This window comes from Typopeltis vanoorti, chromosome 15 (genome assembly GCF_054136105.1).
Source record: "Typopeltis vanoorti isolate ZY-2024b chromosome 15, IOZ_Tvanoo_1.0, whole genome shotgun sequence".
Classification (NCBI taxonomy): domain Eukaryota; kingdom Metazoa; phylum Arthropoda; class Arachnida; order Uropygi; family Thelyphonidae; genus Typopeltis; species Typopeltis vanoorti.
In genome coordinates this window covers 8,814,071-8,833,109 of record NC_143563.1, presented here as the reverse complement: position 1 = coordinate 8,833,109, position 19,039 = coordinate 8,814,071, and the positions used below count along the sequence as shown (strand labels likewise).

The window sequence follows — 19,039 nt, the reverse complement described above, 5'->3', positions numbered from 1 at the left end:
CCAGGAGTGTTGCTGTTCCTTTATTTTTTTGAAAGCCATATTGTGTTTTGGGTATGATTTGAAATTTTTCAACGTATGTGGAGATTTTCTGATGTACAATGCCCTCCATGATTTGGTTGATTACAGGCAGCGTGGCGATAGCTCTGTAATTACTTATTATGTTTCTTTTTCCCTGTTTGTGTATGGGTGTGATTAGTGCAGTCTTCAGTGTTTCAGGTATGTGTCCCGTTTCGAAGATTTTATTTAACAGTTTTTGTATAACTGGAAGTAGGTCGGTTGAGTGTTTCTTGATGTCTTTTGGTCTGATTCCGTCTATCCCCGGTCCTTTGTTAGGATTAATTTGTTGAATTGCCAGTGATAGTTCTTCTTTTGTTACTGTGGGAAACCACATCGACTGGGTCGCTCGTGGACCTAGTGGAGAATGTTCGTATGTGTGAGGAAAGGTTGTTTCTTGTAGCTTTTGGACAGAGTTCACGAAGTGCTGATTAAAGTTGTTTGCCAACTGTTTAAGGGATTTGGGGTCGCAGGCAAAGCTGTGTTTTATTGTTTCTGTGGCAGTGGTTCTGTGTATATTGTCCAGCATTTCATTAATCAGGTGCCAGGTTTCCTTTATGTCATTCTGTGCTGTTGTTAATTTGTTGCTGTAATAGTTTCTTTTTGCCGTTTGAATCTGGATTGTTAGGAGATTCCGTTTTCTTTTGTATTCAGCTTTTAAAGTGACATTGTTCGGTGACTTCTTAAGTTGTTTCCATAGGGCATCTTTTCTTTGTATGTCTGTTAGTATATTGTCTGTTATCCATGGATTTTGTTTCGTTTGGGGGCGTATTTTTATTTTTGTTAATGCTTTGTTGTATATTTTGTTAAATGCAAGTTTAAGATTATTATATACGGTTTCAGCAGAGTCTAAAGATGCTATCTGCATCCAGTCTGTTTTTCTGATTTCATCGTTCACTATTGCTTCGTTTACAATGCTATGATACTATTATAATTATTATTAAGATACTATTATTAATAATATTAATAATAATAATAATAATATCATTTACTCCATCTGCTTTTCCATATTTCAACTTTTTGCGGGCTTTTTTATCCCAAGTATTGATATGTACTTCTTTTTGCATTAGTCTTGAAAATTTTCTACTATTGTTTTGTCATTGCTTTTTCATTTAAGTCTTTTAAATAAATGACTCCAGACATCTAAGATATACTTATCTTCAGTTTTCATGTCACCATTATCATTTTTAATTTCTTTTTAAGTACTCTCCCTTCCATTAATAAGCTTTCAATATCCTCTAGAACATTTTGCGATATTTCTATTAATTATATTTTATATTTTTTATCAAAGTCTTTCATTGCTTTGTTTAGCTACTTTTACACATTTTCAAGACTCGTGTTCTCTTCAAAAATACTTATAAATACTTCGAGTCATCGATGGAATCCGCACCTGGATCTTTCCAACCAAAAAGCAGTTCTCTTAATGACTGAGCTCAGGAGGCTGCTGAAAACTGTTGAGTGTTCGCAATCCACAATCTCTGAACTCAAACTCCGCAATGCCTATTCGGCTACCCTACGTTACGTTAAATACAGTTAATAATCATGGCCTGTTGTTGAGAATATTTATTTGTTGGGTTTCGTGTACAAGTAGCTGAAACTGTTCAGATAAAAAGCAGTACGTCTAACATCTGCTATTTAATGTAGTTAGATATAGTCCAAAAGGATCCGTATGTTGTTGGAATGTTGTACACTGTGCAGAGATGCAATTGTGGGTGAAGAAAATGACGGAGAAACCTCAGAATTTGTTGGTGATTAGTCAGGCAAAAGAAAACAACGAGAAGTAAACCAGAAATGACTGTCAATAAGTAAAATAATTCATTTTTTTTGAGTTATTACACTTGAAGATGTTAATAAGTTAATTGGATTCATCAGGGCAAGCTGAAAATAGGAACGCTGAAATCTGAAGTTCTACATTTTCTTTTTGAAATCTTCTTCTTCCCTGCATCCAGTTCCAAGGGTATGTTTATCGTAAGCCGGTGGTATTTTCATCAATCCATAGGAGAAATTCCGATACTCTAGTGTACACTCCAGGGAATCCAGGCTCGGCACATCTGAATCCAAAGGAAACGATGCCGACCAGAGTCCAACCACCATCTTCAAACATCAGCAAAGGACCGCCGGAATCTCCCTGCAAAGGACACAAAAACGTACTCAATTAAAGCAGTGATGAAACTAAATTCAGAAGGAAATAAAATATTACATAAGAAGACCATGTTGAGCTTTTACTTTGTAATCTGGATTTGGCGTTCACGTGATATGTACGTGAATGTGGGATACTGTCTCTGAATCCGGTTGGACTGTTTTAGGGGAAAATATGATTACTTAGATCATAAAATAGACTGACACTCCTTTACAATTTTTAAAACAAATAAAATGCTTTCAATTTTCGTAATTTATAAGGCAGGTTGGGAGGGAGCCCTAAAATATAATGGGTAATAAAATGTTGTGTTTACAAGATTTATTTCTTAATTCCAAATAAAGAAATAAATTCATTTACAAGTTATACGTTTTAGCTGTTTTAGAAACAGTTAAACTGTGACTTGTTTTCTTAATTCTTTAAGGAGAATGCGGTTAATGTTTTCTCCTGTTAAAACTTTTCAGTAGCGGTTCTAAGTTTTTTTCATATCGATCATCCCACTGACAAAAAACCTATAAACAAATCAAATGAAGCCTATGACCTCTGTTTTCTCTCTGTAAATCACACCTACTGGTCTTCTGCTGTACTTTTCTCTCAAGATCCCAAAATCATTGGTAGCCTTGAACCAGCTATCTGTGATGGCTAACAGTAGAGAATGGCTTCTCGTTCTTCAAAAGTTAGATAGGGATAAAAGGCATTAGCAGATTTTTGTTGTTGTTGTTTATTTATTTTTATGCGCTTGTGAGTAAAGATTGAACTTCTCAAACCATGGTGGCTTGCAAAAAGTGAATTGACGGAATTCAGTTCTTTCATCAACCTTAAAACTATGAGACAAAGCGAACGAAAACAGTTCCCGTCCGTACTTTACCTGGCAAGCATCCCTTCCTCCTTCCGACAGTCCTGCACAGAGGAGGTCATCGGTTATCCCTCGAGGAAACGAAGCCAGCGATAACCCACTGTAGGAGGTGTTGCACTCTCTGTTGGGAACCACGGGAAAGTTGGCTTCCTGAAGAACATCGCTGCGAGCGCCACCTGAAAAGAGATCAAGTAGTCAGAAGTGTCATAACGTAAAATCTCTCGCTATAAGTAATTCCATAACTTACCGAGTTCGATTTTACGAGGGCCTCAAATCAGAATATTACATAAATTATAATATAAAGTGATGAAAAATAAATTGTCTTGTATAATATGTATGATTCAATGTTATCTATAAAAACTATTATGTTCAAAACAAAGAAGGATTATTCTTTGAGATGAGTCAGCAGACAAGTTGTCCAGATTAGTGGTGAACACAAGAAACGCCTGAAGGAAAAGATCGCAGAGACTTGCGAAAGTTGAAAAAACATCAAGAACAAAAACCTCGAAAAAAGGGCGCAAAAGTGACGTCAGAAAGCCTGAGGATAGGCGATCACTCGTCCAATATTGTTCACTCGTTCACTAGGATTCACCGGAGCTGCCGAGTGTTCCGAGAAGTTCAGAAAGTTACCGTGTTTTTCCGCGACCACCAGCACCTGCTGCCGGGAACCGATGGAAGGGTCTCGAGAGTGAAGTTCGTCTCCCCAGGAATTTACTAGTAAGAAAAGCAACCAATCATCGACTACAGAGGAAAAGAAAAGGAAAGATATCGTTCTAGCGTCACTAAAGATGAATGAATAGCCACGACGTTCAAGTGAAAAACAAGAAGCATCCTAATGGAGACAAAGGTATATATAAGTATAGAAAAGTAATGTATGGTATTGCAATGTATGATTTTAATAGAGCGTGACAATCACGATTTAGGTAAGCTAAGGAGGATAGCTGGCTTGGTTGGCCGAGTGGTTAATGTATCTGCTCTCCGGCTGCTGGTTCAAATAACGCTGTGGGCATGGATGCTTATGATTGTCTGCAAAAATTCTGGTAATGGTGGTAGGCGGTAGATGGCATTGGAGTAGTTGCGGTTAGAATGAGCTGTAGAGTAGGTGCCCTCCTTCGACGAATCTTTGGACTACCTGGAGGTGACATGTAATAATAATAACTAATTACTTGTCGAACATGTACTTACATTTTTGGTTAAAATATGTGACCTGTTAAACAACACGCTGATCTGAGTCTTACCAATGCACCATCTCGAAAATAATCACGAACCTCTGTGCTGATAGAATATTGCCACGACTAGCTTAAGTATTAAGCAGAATGAATAAAAGTTTCTGTTATAGTATCAGCAAGCCCTTGCACTGCCGATATTCCAAGACTTCAATCCTTCACTCTTCGAAATTCAGTCTAGCTGACATAGTCGAAAAACAAATAAATTTGCGAGGAGGAAGAGCTTAAGGGACTGAATAAGTCGCAGAAGGTACTGCCTGGAGGCAACTGACATTAGAGCCGGTCATAATTGCAATTTAGGACTAAGGCAAGGCAGAAAACGGGGGGGGGAGGAACATAAATCCGACGTAGTCGAAGTAAAAACTTAAAGGAAAGGCATTAGCTCCATATGTCCGCGCGGTTAGCTTAATGGCGTTGCACTTCGCAACCATATGCCTGGAGAAGGAATGGGTTCGATTCCCGTCGGCGAGGCCAGGAACTTAAGGATCATCCTCAGTCATAACCAAGTTAGCCGGTCTTGGACGTGGACAGCAGGGTTTGTTCCGCCAATTTATCTTGGGTTTTTCAGCAGGCAAACTGGTCCAGTGGACCAGTTTGCCTGCTGAAAAACACACAGATTGCAGTCATCAACACTACCCTTAGAGGATGCAGCAAGGAGTGACGAACCGGCTGCATTAATTTCGTCCTGAATCCCTCATTAAGGGACTCTACCCATCCTAAAGGGATGGATGAGATCAATCAATCAATTAGCTCTATGTAGTATATATGTATATACAATAACGAAGGAAAAATTAAAATAGAGACATAAATCATGAAGGCAAATTTTACAAATGGCGCAGCAGCCGATGTGGATAAAAAATTATAACCATAATTGTTACAGTAATACTAAAGTGTAATTTGACAGCAAAATAGAAAGATATCTGGGGAAAATCTAATAGAGGATACTTTGGAAAAGGCAAACTGCACTAATGTAAAGTATTTTCGCATTGAATTTCCATTAGCGCCATCTAAGGCCGAAGCACACATTACTTAAAACATAATAATTTAATTCAGCTTTTCTGCTTACCGAAAGAAGTGTCTCCCCAGCCAGTAACTGTGACAGAGCGGCCATCAATATTTCTTGTAGACATTTCTGGGGTCGGCAGACAAACGTGTCTCATCCTCTCCGAATAGGGAACGCTTTCTGTGAGACGGATCACGGCAATATCGAAGTAGTTCTGCCTGGTGGTGTACCTTTCATGTATCTTTATACTCTGAATGACGTAGTTGGTACCCTCATCGCCTGTGTGGGCTCCTAAACGGACCACGAAGCTCGAAGGATTCCTAGACAGTAGAGAAGCAGGAACATTGAGGAGAGGATTCGAATTCTTCGTTCAGTTTTGTTTTGTTCTGAATAAAAAACGTAACAAGAAGGAAATGAAGAATACTCACTGAGTGGCGCTACTAGGAAAGCAGTGCGCAGCTGTGAGAACGTAGTTGGGACTGATGAGTGTCGCCCCACACAGGAAGCGATATCCGGTGTCTCGCACTCTCATGAGGGCTGCCTGAAAAATAAACGCAGAGAAATTTTAGTGATTCCTTAATGGACGAAAAGTATGGTGTGAAGAAATTCTCAAAAGTTGATTTTAATGAAGTAGCTAAGCAGAGAGCGAAATTTAGTGATTTTGTGATTAAACATACGTACCATCCATGGCCAAGAATAAGGTTCTGATTCTCTGCCGCCTACAACTGCCACCCAGAAGTCTCTGTCGTCTTTAGGGGGAATTGATATCGCAAGGTTTGCATCTGCAATAAATTCATTACAATTGCAGTAAATGTTCGACTTCTTATGTTACCCAAATATCACTAAACTTATGAAAGAAGATTTTTATTGTTCTTAATTAAAACGATTAAAATACATTCCCATCGTTCTTCGGCCGTGATCGTACTGAATGGTAAAAATAGGGTCCATTTCACTCTCCACATTCCACTCAGCTGAGCTGGGAATGTAAATTCTACATACAAACACGTACCATCCAAGGCCAGGAATGAGGAGAGGGTTCTTTTCCACCCACCACATCTCTCTTCTGAAGAAATATTTCGCGTCTTCTTTTGACTTGAGTGAAACCATCCAAACGGTAAAAAAGGCAGCAATTGATCAGGGAATTCTCTGATGAGCTTAAATAAAGTAGCATCGCCTTGAGACTTCAACTGATTTGTATAACAACTAACCATGTTGGGTGAATTTGAATCGATATCAGAGTGTATTTCGTAACCCGAGATGTTAAGGCTTCAACTCATATTTTTAACTATATAACCAACAATATGAACAATATCATCATGAAGTGAAGACCAAACGCCAGCAATTAAACTGTTAGGAATTGCACCAACTGTGACATTTTGTTCCTGAAAGGAGATTTCATAATGTAGTATGAAATGGGATAATAATATGGGGATACGAAATATGGCGTCTTTGCCATCGCATTTCAGCGTCAAGGGCATAATTTCTTGGTCTGCCTTTTCTGGATAAAAAAACGGAATCATTCGATAACATTCTAACAATCAATCATCCTTGAGGTTCTTGAAGTTCCTCAAGAAATTTCCGTGCCATCTTTATTCTTCATCAAACAGAAAGCAAAGTCCTGCTTTCGCTCCTTTAAATAACCTGCAAATCTTACTGATCTCCTCCTTATTGCAAGAAACATCTTCCTCGACCTGCATTCTCTCAGTAACATCTGAGGCTCGTGGCCTTTGATGGCCACGAATCCACTTGAGAATTAACTGACACCAAGTGTCTTTCTTTTATTTGAAACAGGACTTCGTATCAAACTAATTAAAGGTATGCGAGTGGGCGATTACTCCATGGTTCTCTGAGTCCATCAAAGCCCTTCCATAGCAATGCGTTACAATTCCGGATTAAGTACGTTTAAAAAAAGCCTTTATAAAACTACCTCGCGTCCTAAACAGAATTCAAAAGTGAGATTTCTTAGTCGAAGGGGTATCGCGTATGTGGAGTGAGCTACAAAGACTCTTTCAAGACTAGTCTAATGCACTCAATTACTGATTAAATTATTTCGGCTTTCCTTTGGAACAAGATAAAGAAATCTATACCATCTATCCGCAGCCACGAGAAAAAGCCCGAATTTGCCCATTCAAAGGCTCTCGAAAATACGCATCAATGCACTTTCCAAACAATGATGCACTACACAACTTGCCAAAGTTAATCAACCCGGACATGAATAGAATCACCTACACTTTCTACTTATCTTGCTCATCACAGTGCTTCTTCTGTCATGAGGAGGGTCACATTAGGAAATACTGTCCCTATATTTTTCAACGATTCCTCAAGAAATATCCCAGTCCAGAATAACAAACCAGTTTTCCAGTACCCGAACTTTAAAAGACAAGGCTCACGTCGCTCTTGAATGCCTGACGAGTAATGAGATCGAAAACTCTGATAACGAAGTCTCACAGCATGCAACACTTACCAAACAGCATGAAAATACGAGCCCTCCTAACAGAGATGATGAAGATGAACTAATTATAAGCAATGCCGAGCACAATAACCAAAATTACCAATCCAACTTCCCACTAATTCAGAATCTCGTTTGATAGAAGAAAGTGCTCAAAATGGCCTTTCATCACTTGCAGCCACCCAAGGAGAAACAGAGCTCCCAGATGATGAGGAAACTGAACTCCCACATGACGACTTAGAAGATGAAGAAGCTGAGGGAGAACTTTCCCACAATGAGGGTCATGCAACCATAAGAAGTTGTCATCCTTCAAACAAAAGGTGCGAGGGTCCCCTCACAAATTAACCATAGCCCTCAAATACACCACAAGAATCCCCGAACTAATATCACAGCTTTAGGATCTACACTCGAAACTGAAATGCGAAAAGTGCAGAGCAGAGGTTAACGGGAGCAAACGAATCTACTACCTGATTAATGGGCTGCAAACAATACCAGGATCAATATTAGATTCAACTCATAATCAAATTTTCATAAACATAACGTCGTTGAGTCTTTTTTCTTTCAATGCAAGGGAATGTGCCTCTGCTTTACACAGTAGAATATTGATCAGGTACAGAAATACCATCTAGACCTAATACTTCTGCAAGAAACAAATATCAACTCCTCATCCAATCAATTTATCTCGAAAATGTACTGAGTGGCCTTGTGACCTACATCACTCTGCAATCGAACAACACCGTGGAGCAGGGGTTAGCTTAGGTGTACATCATCAATCTCCCTACAAACTGAAAGGATTGTAGATATACCAGAATGTGCCTTGTGTGTTCACATAAAAGCACCGAAACAATACCCTGCATGTGATCAATATCTACATACCAGAGCAGGATGCTCTGGCATCACAAATCTTGGACTTCATTAAAAGCCATCTTTCCAGTGTTGACCAAGAACATATCATAACAGCTGGAGACTTCAATTGCATTTTCGACCAAGAAAAAGACAGACTTCAATGTGCTGAACATTGTAGCTCATTAATCAACAAACTCCTAACACTGGTAAACGATAATGAACTCATTGACGTCTTTCGGCATCCATATCCAGATAAGAAGTCCTATACATGGGGGTCAGCAATCACAGCAACTAATAGGCCACTCTACCAAGCACGACTGGACAGATGCTACATTTTCAAACACACGTTCCTCTAGTTAGAAACATCTCACACGTTTCTTCCTACATCTGAGATCATTGCTTTATCTTTGGAAGCATTGAAATAAGGAAGTGCCTACTGGATCTTCAACAATACCCTCCTGAAAGATTCAGATAATAAACACTCAGGCTGTAATAAATAACTTCACTCACTCGAAAGGAAATACAGAACCAATGAAAACATGGTGGTCCCACCAAAAATCACGAATAAAATCCTTTATACAGATTTGTAGTCACCAGAAAAATCAACAGAGCAACATTAGCACGACAACTCGAAGAACAACTCCAGTATCTCCCAAAGAAAGCGCTGAATATAATTCAGCTCTCCAAGCCATGAAAAGACACTTAGAAGTATCCACAAAAGTTTCCCTAATTAGATCGCAGCACACAAATAATTTTTTCAGATACACCCACAAAAATATTTTTTCACTTTGGGGAAAAAACAAAACACCAGCAGCAAACTGCATCTCTGCTAATCAACTTGAAGATGGCAGCATCTCAGAAGATCCAAGTAAAATCATTTCTGAAATCCTACAATACTACAAGAATACATACAGCTCTACAGGAGCTGTATGTATTCTTGTAGTATTAATATAATAAATAACAAATAACAAATAATAAATAATAAATAACATACACATAACAAAATTGGTAATCCAGGTCTACTCACCGGTACGCTTCACTCTTACCAGAGTTGGTTCCAACAGCGATGGTCCGGAACCATCAACGGTTCTAAATGGCCGAATTCCACAATCTACAAAAAAGAGCATATAACCAATAATCAAAAGAGAGGCTTTCTCTCTCTCTCTCTCTCTCTCTTTATCTATCTATCTCTCTCTTTCGAACGTGCACACACACACACACACACACACACACAACGAGGCACTTACATTTGATACCCATGATAGAAATCTCATGTACATCTATGCTTCCACAAAATTAAAATATTTGCCTTAAAATAAACAGAGAGGAATTACCAACATACACGACGTTAGATGTCATACTAAATAATATCTAATGAGAAAAAAACCGATACATCTGAAATGAATTTTTTATGGAGCAAAACACTGGTCAAATGATTCCCAACTGGAAAATGTAGGCTAGTAGAAGGGTAGGCACTTCTGACAAAATCAAGATCAAAAAAATAAAAAACCGTTTTTATATTTTTTTTTTCCTCCAAAAGTTATCAGTATCAGTTGGAGGTGACATCACTAAAAGATATCTGCAAATGAGGAGCTCGCTCATCTACACTAGCCTGAGCAGACATCTTCTGGAGGAGAGGGGGTGAGGGGAGTATTGCAGGGAAGTCTTTCTGTCACCCTTTTGACTACCCTTTCACTTCCACTACCTAATGCTATTTTTTTCCGCCAAAGTTATCAGTATCATCACTAAAAGATATCCGCAAATGATGAGCTCCCTCATCTCCACTAGCCTGGGCAGACATCTTATGGAGGACAGTGTGGAGAATAGGAGGATGATGGTTTTAGGGGGTGGGGTCGGGGAGCATTGCAGGGAAGACTCTGTCACCCTCTTGACAACCTTTTCACCACCTAATGTTATATTTTTCCTCCAAAGTTATCAGTATCAGTTGGAGGTGACATCACTAAAAGATATCTGCAAATGATGAGCTCCCTCATCTCCACTAGCCTGAGAAGATATCTTATGGAGGACAGTGTGGAGAATAGGGGGATGATGGGTTTAGGGGGTGGGGTCAGTGAGCATTGCAGGGAAGACTCTGTCACCCTCTTGACGACCTTTTCACTTCCACCACCTAATGCTATTTTTTTCCCATCCCAACAATTTTGGACATATGAGTGAGAGATATAGTCACATGGTCTAACATCAAAAACACTTTTTTTAGAATAAAATACTTAACATAATAAGGACAAATAATATAGAATACCCTTCGAACCACAAATATAAGATTTGCCCTATGATGTCTCAAAGTAAGATAATCTCACATCAACATCATATCCAACAGCATGCAGAAACATGTCCATGAATCATCTGTCCAAAAGTTTCATTTTGGAAGGAATGGTCAGGGTTAAAGGTCAGGTAAACAGTACAATATGGAAAAACAAATGAGTCAAGTGTCTCTGCAGTTACGGCAGCTATCATATTGTGTTGTGGTGTTTTGTATCCAGGAAAGTAAAGTAGAATAATGGGTGAGCCACAAAAATCATTGAAATTTTCTTTCTTTGGGAAAATAGCACGAGACAAAACTCTTCACATAGCTCTAAAAGGATGGAAACCGATTATTATTTTAGAAGACACATACATTGTGATGTATTTATCCAGGACCACTTGGGAAAAGTTATGCAGGAAGTGGTCTAATATCCTCGGCTACTTGCAAAGAAGAGTTGACTATGAAATGGACCTCGGTCATTGTTATATTCTGAAATGCCAAGATGGGAAACTAATACTTGATGATACAGAAGCTGATGGAAGTAAGGTTTTTTCTATTAGTTGTGAAGAAGCTGAGAGATTTTCACCAAAAATGTACGGCATTGACAATCATTTACTATTTTTGGAAACTGAATTACCAGCTATTTGTATCATGGGGAAAATTATCGCTAATCATTTAAATTTGTCAATAGTAAAATTAGACTTTCAAGATTTCCTCCAATTTGATAAAGATTCTTTATTTTGGAACTTTTACTAACATTTTACAAAAACAGTTTGTGTATATTTGGTGACAAAAGAATACACAGAATGTTTATGGAGGCATGGTCATTTCCAGACTGACACAATATCAAATGTATGGAAGTGTGGTTACCATGGTATCTGTTTAAAAATCTCTTTTGTATGTCCAGCTGTTTTGATGTAATGTAACCAAGAAACAGTGAGTAACAAAAATTTTATTTACTGAACTCTTTAGAAAATGTTAAGAGAGAATATTGTGAAGTACTTTTAGGTAATTACATGTTTCAAATTTTTCTCAGTGAATGTACTTGTAAATAGTATTTCAGCAAAATAAAATATGCATTTGTAAACTTAGATGAACAAATATGTGTGCTTTTGTTGTTGTGTTTTTGCACAGTGAGTTTTTTACTGTTATTCTGATTAGAACTTGATATTTAAATCCACAACTTTATACCTTAATGCAATTCTGTTTAATTATTTTAAAAAAATTACAACTGTGAAATTAATACCAGGAACCGGTGGGGGATGTTGAAAACTGATATCCATGTATTGATTATTTTGGAAATTGTCTGATGTTACCTATTCAGATTGTTTGAGTTATCTGAAAACAATTCGTTCACATAATCAAAAATCCGAACTGTTAGAATTTGGTTGTTTTACAGAGATATAGCAAATAATAAACCCAAAACGTGACTCTTAAAGTTTGGTATAGAAAAAATTGATTTATTCTTAAAAACTCTTAAAGTTTTTGGTATACAAAATGTTTGTACTCTCCAGATAACACATATACAAATTGTACCTTTCCCTACACAAAGTAAGATAAAAACACACCAACAGTATATGAAAACATGTTGTTGAGTCATCTCCACAAAAGGTTCATTTTTGAAGGAACATTTAGGGTAGGTCATATAGTATGGGTAAACAGTACCATAAGAGAAAGCCATAGAGTCAAGTGACTTTGGACTTAAGGTAATCGTTCATCCACTGCTGCTAGGGTTTTGTGTTGTGGTGTTTTGTGTTTGGTAATGTAAAAATAACGGAGATGAGCCACAAATTCTTTGAAAGTTTCTTTGTGAAAAGTTCTAATTGTTTAGAATTTTGTAACAGAAAGTTAACATAAAATATAAGGTTAGAGCAAATAATCAATGAAATAATAATAATAATAAATAACTATTTATTTGTGGTGCCATATGAAGTAATCTATGAAGAAGAAGAATGAAGGAAAACGAATGTGCAAAATCTATAGTGGGTGAAAGATATGAATTTTCGGTTGTCACTGCTATAATTGATTGTCAATTTCTTTTCAATAAGACTTCAAATTTATTTACTAAATAAATTTGTATTTCTGATGGAATTATTGTAAGATATGCATTGACAAAATCACCTTGTAGTTGGAAAGAATTACCTGAAAGAGTTAAAAAACAGAATTCTTGGTTAATAAAATATAGCCATCAGGTGAAGTACGAAATTGGTTCACTATCTCTGGACAAACTAAGAAATTTGATGATAGAATCAACATGCAAATATCATATATTACTTGCCAAAGGAAGAGAAAAATCAAAAACATTAACGAAGTTAATAGGGAGGCCTGGTCTTGATTTAAATGAAATTGGATGCCCAAAACGTGAAAACATAACGTATTCTTTTAAATGCTTTTGGAAACATAATGAAAGATTCTGTGCTTTTAATAATTCTCAGACGTATATGTATTGGTTTCAAAGATATAAATATACAACCCTTAATTTTACTACAGTAATAAATTCCCAACGATCATCAAATGAAAATTAACTTTCAGATGAGAGTCACATTGTCAAAAACCACATGATGGCAATTCCACAAGCATGGGAAGAACCTTTGATCAACAGTGCAAATTTAACAATAAGAAGATTAAGGAACAAAAAATAGATTGTATTTTTCACTTTATTTATTTTCTGTATGTTCGATTCAGTAAATACAATTTGTAAATAATAATATTTCATTCAAATAAAATGTGTAAATTTTAATGAAGAAATTGGGTGTCGTTGATGTGTTATACAAACTAAGTAAGACCATAGCATTTTTTCCCTGTAAAATTTCATACCATAAACTAACCAGACTTTTTTTTTGACTCAGTGAATTAAAAGTCTTATTTGTTCATGCAAGCTCTCAAATATTTCAAGAAACTGTCAACTCTTGGAAGCAAAAGGAATAATCATATTAAATTAATAGCAGAATTTTAGTAAAGAAGATTTCACCTGAAAAGTTACAATACTGTTAGAATTTGGTTATTTTACAGAGCTATTAGATATTTTAAACCAACACGTTACTAAAACTCTTAAAAAGATTGCTGTAGAAAAAAGGTATTGTAGTGTGCAGATAAAATCAAGTGAATCAACATGCATATGTCAAATAATACTCGTGATTGGAAGAGAAAATAAAAAAAAAATTAAAAAAACATTAACGAATTTAATAGCCATATAGTTCAACTTGTTTTGAAATGTCCCTTGGAGAAAATCACATGAATTACACATAAGCACCAGTGGCAAATCATACACTATGAACATCAGCACAAATGCTAAAGCAGAAGAATAAAAAAAATAAAAAATTACTGTCTTTTTCACTTTAATTAATTTATGTATCTTATATTCAGTAAATACAATTTGTTAATGATATTACAGCTAAATAAAAGGCAACATAGAAATTAACCAAGTATATATTACAGAGCTAATATTCATTTGAAATAATAAGAAATAACTATTTATTTGTTGTGCTGGCAAAATAAATTTCTAAAAGAAAACGCAACGCCGAATTCAAAGCCTTGTTTGTCGCATATCTGTTACTTAAAATTACTAATGGTAAAGAAAAAAATAAATAAAATAAATTAATTTCAGTTACAGAAATAGGTTAAGAGCACAAGTAATCGTAGGTAAAATTAATAGTCAATATTGGTTTTAAAAAAATAAATATAAGCATTAATTTAATACAGCAATAATTTCCCATGAGTACGAAGAGTCCCAACATAAACACACGATTTCTCACCTACGTACAACAAATTGGCGACTGGATTACAGAGCTAATATTCATTTGAAATAAATTCCAGTTTCCTAGCCACAGAAAATGTAATTTTGTGTGGTTTTTCTCTTCATGGTAAACTAAAGAAAAAACACCATTACCCAAACATTAGTAAACAAGATAACGTTAAATCAAAAAGAGGTTGTCATTTGCCAATAATCTTTTAGTGATGTCACCTCCAACTGATAATGAAAACTTCGGAGGAAAAAAAGTGTATGTTTGAATGACACCAGCATATAATTAAATTATTCAGAAAGCCTAAACACAGCCGCCATCACGTCTACACTAAGAATTCCCACCCTTTAACAGGACAGAAAATACCCCAAAATGAATTGGATTTTTTTTTTAAACTTAAACATAACAGTTGATAATTGTAATTTCAATAATCACTGCTCGTATGTTTTGGTAAGTGTAATTCTAATACTGAATTATTTTTCTCATAAGCATAATCATAGGGTACATATTAGGGTATCAACATGGATACATTAGCGACTTTTCATGTCTAATGTGTGTGTGTGAGGCACACCATCATATAATTAAATTATTCAGAAAATCCTAAACATGGTCGCCTTCATGACTCTACTCTAAGAATTCCTACCCTTTAACAGGAAAGAAATACCCCAAAATGTATTGGAAAATTAGTACAGCCATCTATAGACAATCAAACACAAACCATGCTGACAATGAGGAACGTGTGTCACCCTGGGAAAATTCCAAGATATCTTATCTCAAAAACATTTCCCCACAATTCAATAGCTAAACCAAAACGCCATGTGACATCACAGAGAGACATATGTTCCCCAGAAATTTCCAAACACATAATGTCACGATTCTTATCTCCAATTTTATCACCCACCATGCTTTAAGCAAACCAAACACACCAAGTTATGTCCCTGACAGACGATTGCCCCACTGAAATTCCAAACATTCCAAACTCTATAATAACACACATCCACGTCACGATTCCTTATCTTATCTTGATCTTGATCTCGTCAGAAGTGTCCCACCAATCACGACACAATGCCTTATCCACTAGCATATCTTCCTTTCCATTCAAAACAATGTCACTTAGTTAAAACTAACAAATGACGTCACTTATTTACAACTAACAAATGACGTCACTTATCTTCATCTGATAACAACAAACATACATGTCACGATTCCTTATCTTATCTTAATCTTGATCTGATCAGAAGTGTCCCACCAATCACGACACGATTCCTTATCCACTAATACATCTTCCCTTTCCATTCAAAACAATAATGTCACTTATTTACAACTAACAAATGACATCACTTATCTACATCTCATAACAACACACACCCATGTCACGATTCCTTATCTTATCTTGATCTTGATCTGGTTCAGAGTGCCTCACCAATCACAACCCGAATCCTTATCGTTACCATGACCCATAATTTCATACGCGAACCAAAACACAAGAACTCACCTCCCTGACACATTTGCCCCAGGGAAATTCCTAACATTACAAGCACATGACATCACACACAATGACGTCATCTTCTTATCAACCAATCACGTCACGATTCCTTATCTTATCTTGATCTTCATCTTGTCAGAAGTGCCTACCCTTCTACTCAGGCTACCCACAGCTGACATGCGATGATATGCAATACCTGCCACACGACAAGGCATCACCATTGTAATAATCGAAAAAGATTTACAGAATGAGTTAGTTACTTAGCCAAGAATCCTACGATGGTTATAAGCTCCGGTTAAACAAAAGAATTCTTCGAAAAAAAGATTTGTAAATAATCTGAGAAGTCTTCAGCAAGACTAATGCTTACCTGCGAGCCTCAAATTTGGCACGGTAATCAAACTTGATGAAGGGGATGCACAGCACACAAAAGGGATATCTCCGTCCCAGTTGCAAGGGGGTTCTCCGCTGTTCGGTGTCCATCCAGAACACTCCGTGACCTTTTTACATTCTCCGGCCGAACCACTGATGGTAGTACAAGGTCCCTGTGGATCTTCGTCCTCTACTGTTAACCTCGCAGAGGACCGGACACTTCTTAATGCGAGTTTGCTTCGTGAACCTGAAAGATGTAGAACAACTTGTTACTCTTAGCTCTACAAATAAATTTTAAAAAAAAATTAATTAAATAACAGAATTGGTGGAATGTTTCGTTGTTTCTGACACAAATAGTGCAAATCAATTACTGAAAATAAAATCTGTCACATACCGGGTGGAACAAGGACTGTTGCCAAGCAGGATGTGGCTACAGTTGACGTCAGTAAAAGCATCCACGTGCAGTTCATCTCTAAAAAGAAAATTCAACGTGAGTTTTGAGCGACTGTAAAGATTTTGTAATCAAAATATTTCTACAGCTTTTGAGATAGTGTACGCAAGCTGTTATTTGTAATGTCAGAAGTGAATTATTCTTTTAAATGGAACTGACTTTTCTTATTTTGGATGGCTAGCTTCAATCAATTAATGATGGAGCCTAACGTAAGCAGCAGCTTTCGTTTTTTGATTGATAACGAAAAATGTGTCCTTTATGTGCATCTTCCATTCTCCTAAAGCAGAGCAAGGAACTGCAGGTTGGCTCAGAGTGGCTTGTTTGATGTTTGCTCGCAAATAAAGTAGAGGAAGACAACAATCCAACGATGGATATTAAGATTCTGCCGTTGAATATGTACTCATAGTAATTTGAAGGGGAAAGTTAAGACCGGATCGCTCTATAAATGGAAGCAGTCTCATAAAACCTCTAAATAACACTCTTGCGACATTCTCATAATGTCCTGGTCTGATCGTGCCAGATATCCAAGTATCTTCTCCACAAGAAACTGCGCTTCAAAAATCAGGTGTTTGGAATACTAAGTATGACAGATGTGATCTATGGATGTCCCTTTATTTCGAATGACAGGGGAAAAACATAACGGAAGAAGATTTTAGAAATTGTCAAAGATTCGATTCAAGTAGAAGAATTATTATCACGTCCATTGAATCCGAAAGGTTCGGTGAAATTCTATTAAGTGATTGCTGACAGCAACATTCAACGAACTTTTCGCTGACCACCCAACAGTTTGTTGTTATACATCACATCGTTGAGTAGAAATGGGTGTTCTTTGACCCATGAATAATCACTTATCATGATGGATTTTTTAACTTAAAATCACTAATACTGTTCACTGATTATAAACTGGAAAAAAAAAGGAATTCGGAGCTCCAGCCTGTTGGTTGCAGCAAGGACACTGTCCATTTGACCAACAGGTAACTGTTTAATAACAGCGGGAATTGGTCGGGTGTAACAAAGTGTCCATAGAACCAGGAACGAATAGAGCAGAGGATGAGTACAAAGACCGCACTTGATCAGTTGCAGACACTTGATCCCAAATATTAATGCCCATCCACGAAAATTGGATCTAGAAGAGGTGGAAACAAAAAGAAATCTACTTTTGTCTGTGCATTTTCAGCAATATTTGTGTTTTGCAAATGTAATGCTGAATTTTCTTTCCAGAAACTGTCCACACAAGACAAGTTGAGAGAAGACATCTTGAATATTTCTCGAGACCTAAAAAAACACGCTTGTTTCAGACCCAGTTACTGAGGGGAGGAACATTTTAGAAACATTATCCTGACACACACACACACACACACACACACACACACACACACACACACACACACACACACACACACACACACACACACACACACACACACACACACACACACACACACAACATAACATATTCTATTAACACAACCACATTACATATCTCACTCACCTGTCAGCAGTGTGCAAAGTTCTCTCTTTCGCTCTGTCTTGCCCAGCAACGTGAGAGAGTTCTACTCTGATTACACGTGCGAGAAGCACTTTAAGGGTAAAGCACTGCGAACCGGAAGTTTCTGTTACGAGACCTGGAATTTCCCATCAGATGTGATGTGAAATAGCTCTTTGTCACGAGTCCACAATAAACGGAAGGAAGAGATGCACGCAACAAGCGAGACACACAAACACACCTCTAGCTGGCCTTGTCTGGGTGTGTAAGAAGAGTGAAAACGCCAAAGCTGTGCACGAGGCGATTTTCTGCTGTGGCTGATCACCTCCGAGCAATCAAGCGGTCACGTGAGGCTCTTTTCTAACCAGTTTTCATGACAACAAAATTGCACTTGAGTGGAACCACTTATTTGTTTTTGGTTCGTTAGCTTCAGGCGAGCCTTTATTTCCTCCCGGGAATCACTCGAAAGAATGAGAAAAAGGAATTCGATTCGGATTATGGAATTCTCACCGAACAGTATTTATCACATCACGAAGTTAAAGCGAAACGTTGCATTTGACTGCACATGACGTCCCTAAGCTTTTTTATTTTTATTTTCTTTTAGATTGCTATCAATCTTTTTACCAAAAAATCGTGTGGAGGGATGCAGTGGATCACTCAGTTTGCGATT

The 19,039-nt window shown here is 37.1% G+C and overlaps 1 protein-coding gene across 1 annotated transcript; it reads right to left on the bottom strand.

Annotated features, from left to right (window-relative positions):
* Positions 1-1,852: 1,852 nt before the first annotated feature.
* On the bottom strand, positions 1,853-18,419 carry LOC150098344 (clotting factor G beta subunit-like). Its single transcript, XM_090405587.1, has 9 exons — positions 18,376-18,419; positions 16,827-16,904; positions 16,431-16,679; positions 9,599-9,682; positions 5,958-6,058; positions 5,705-5,817; positions 5,340-5,596; positions 3,060-3,223; positions 1,853-2,182 (listed from the first exon to the last, which is right to left on the bottom strand). Exons 2-9 carry the CDS (start codon positions 16,900-16,902, stop codon positions 2,018-2,020), a joined length of 1,209 nt encoding a protein of 402 aa, XP_090261713.1. The 5' UTR covers positions 16,903-16,904; positions 18,376-18,419; the 3' UTR covers positions 1,853-2,017.
* Between the last annotated feature and the right edge of the window lie 620 nt (positions 18,420-19,039).

Bases quoted from the DNA above. Each gene is read 5' to 3' on its own strand.
- LOC150098344 (XM_090405587.1), bottom strand. From the start codon at position 16,902: ATGAACTGCACGTGGATGCTTTTACTGACGTCAACTGTAGCCACATCC. The intron at 6,059-9,598 runs GTGAGTAGACCT...AATTTATTGCAG, and splicing joins GGTAAGAGTGAAGCGTACCG to ATGCAAACCTTGCGATATCA. The intron at 3,224-5,339 runs GTAAGCAGAAAA...ATCTCTTTTCAG, and splicing joins CTGGGGAGACACTTCTTTCG to GTGGCGCTCGCAGCGATGTT.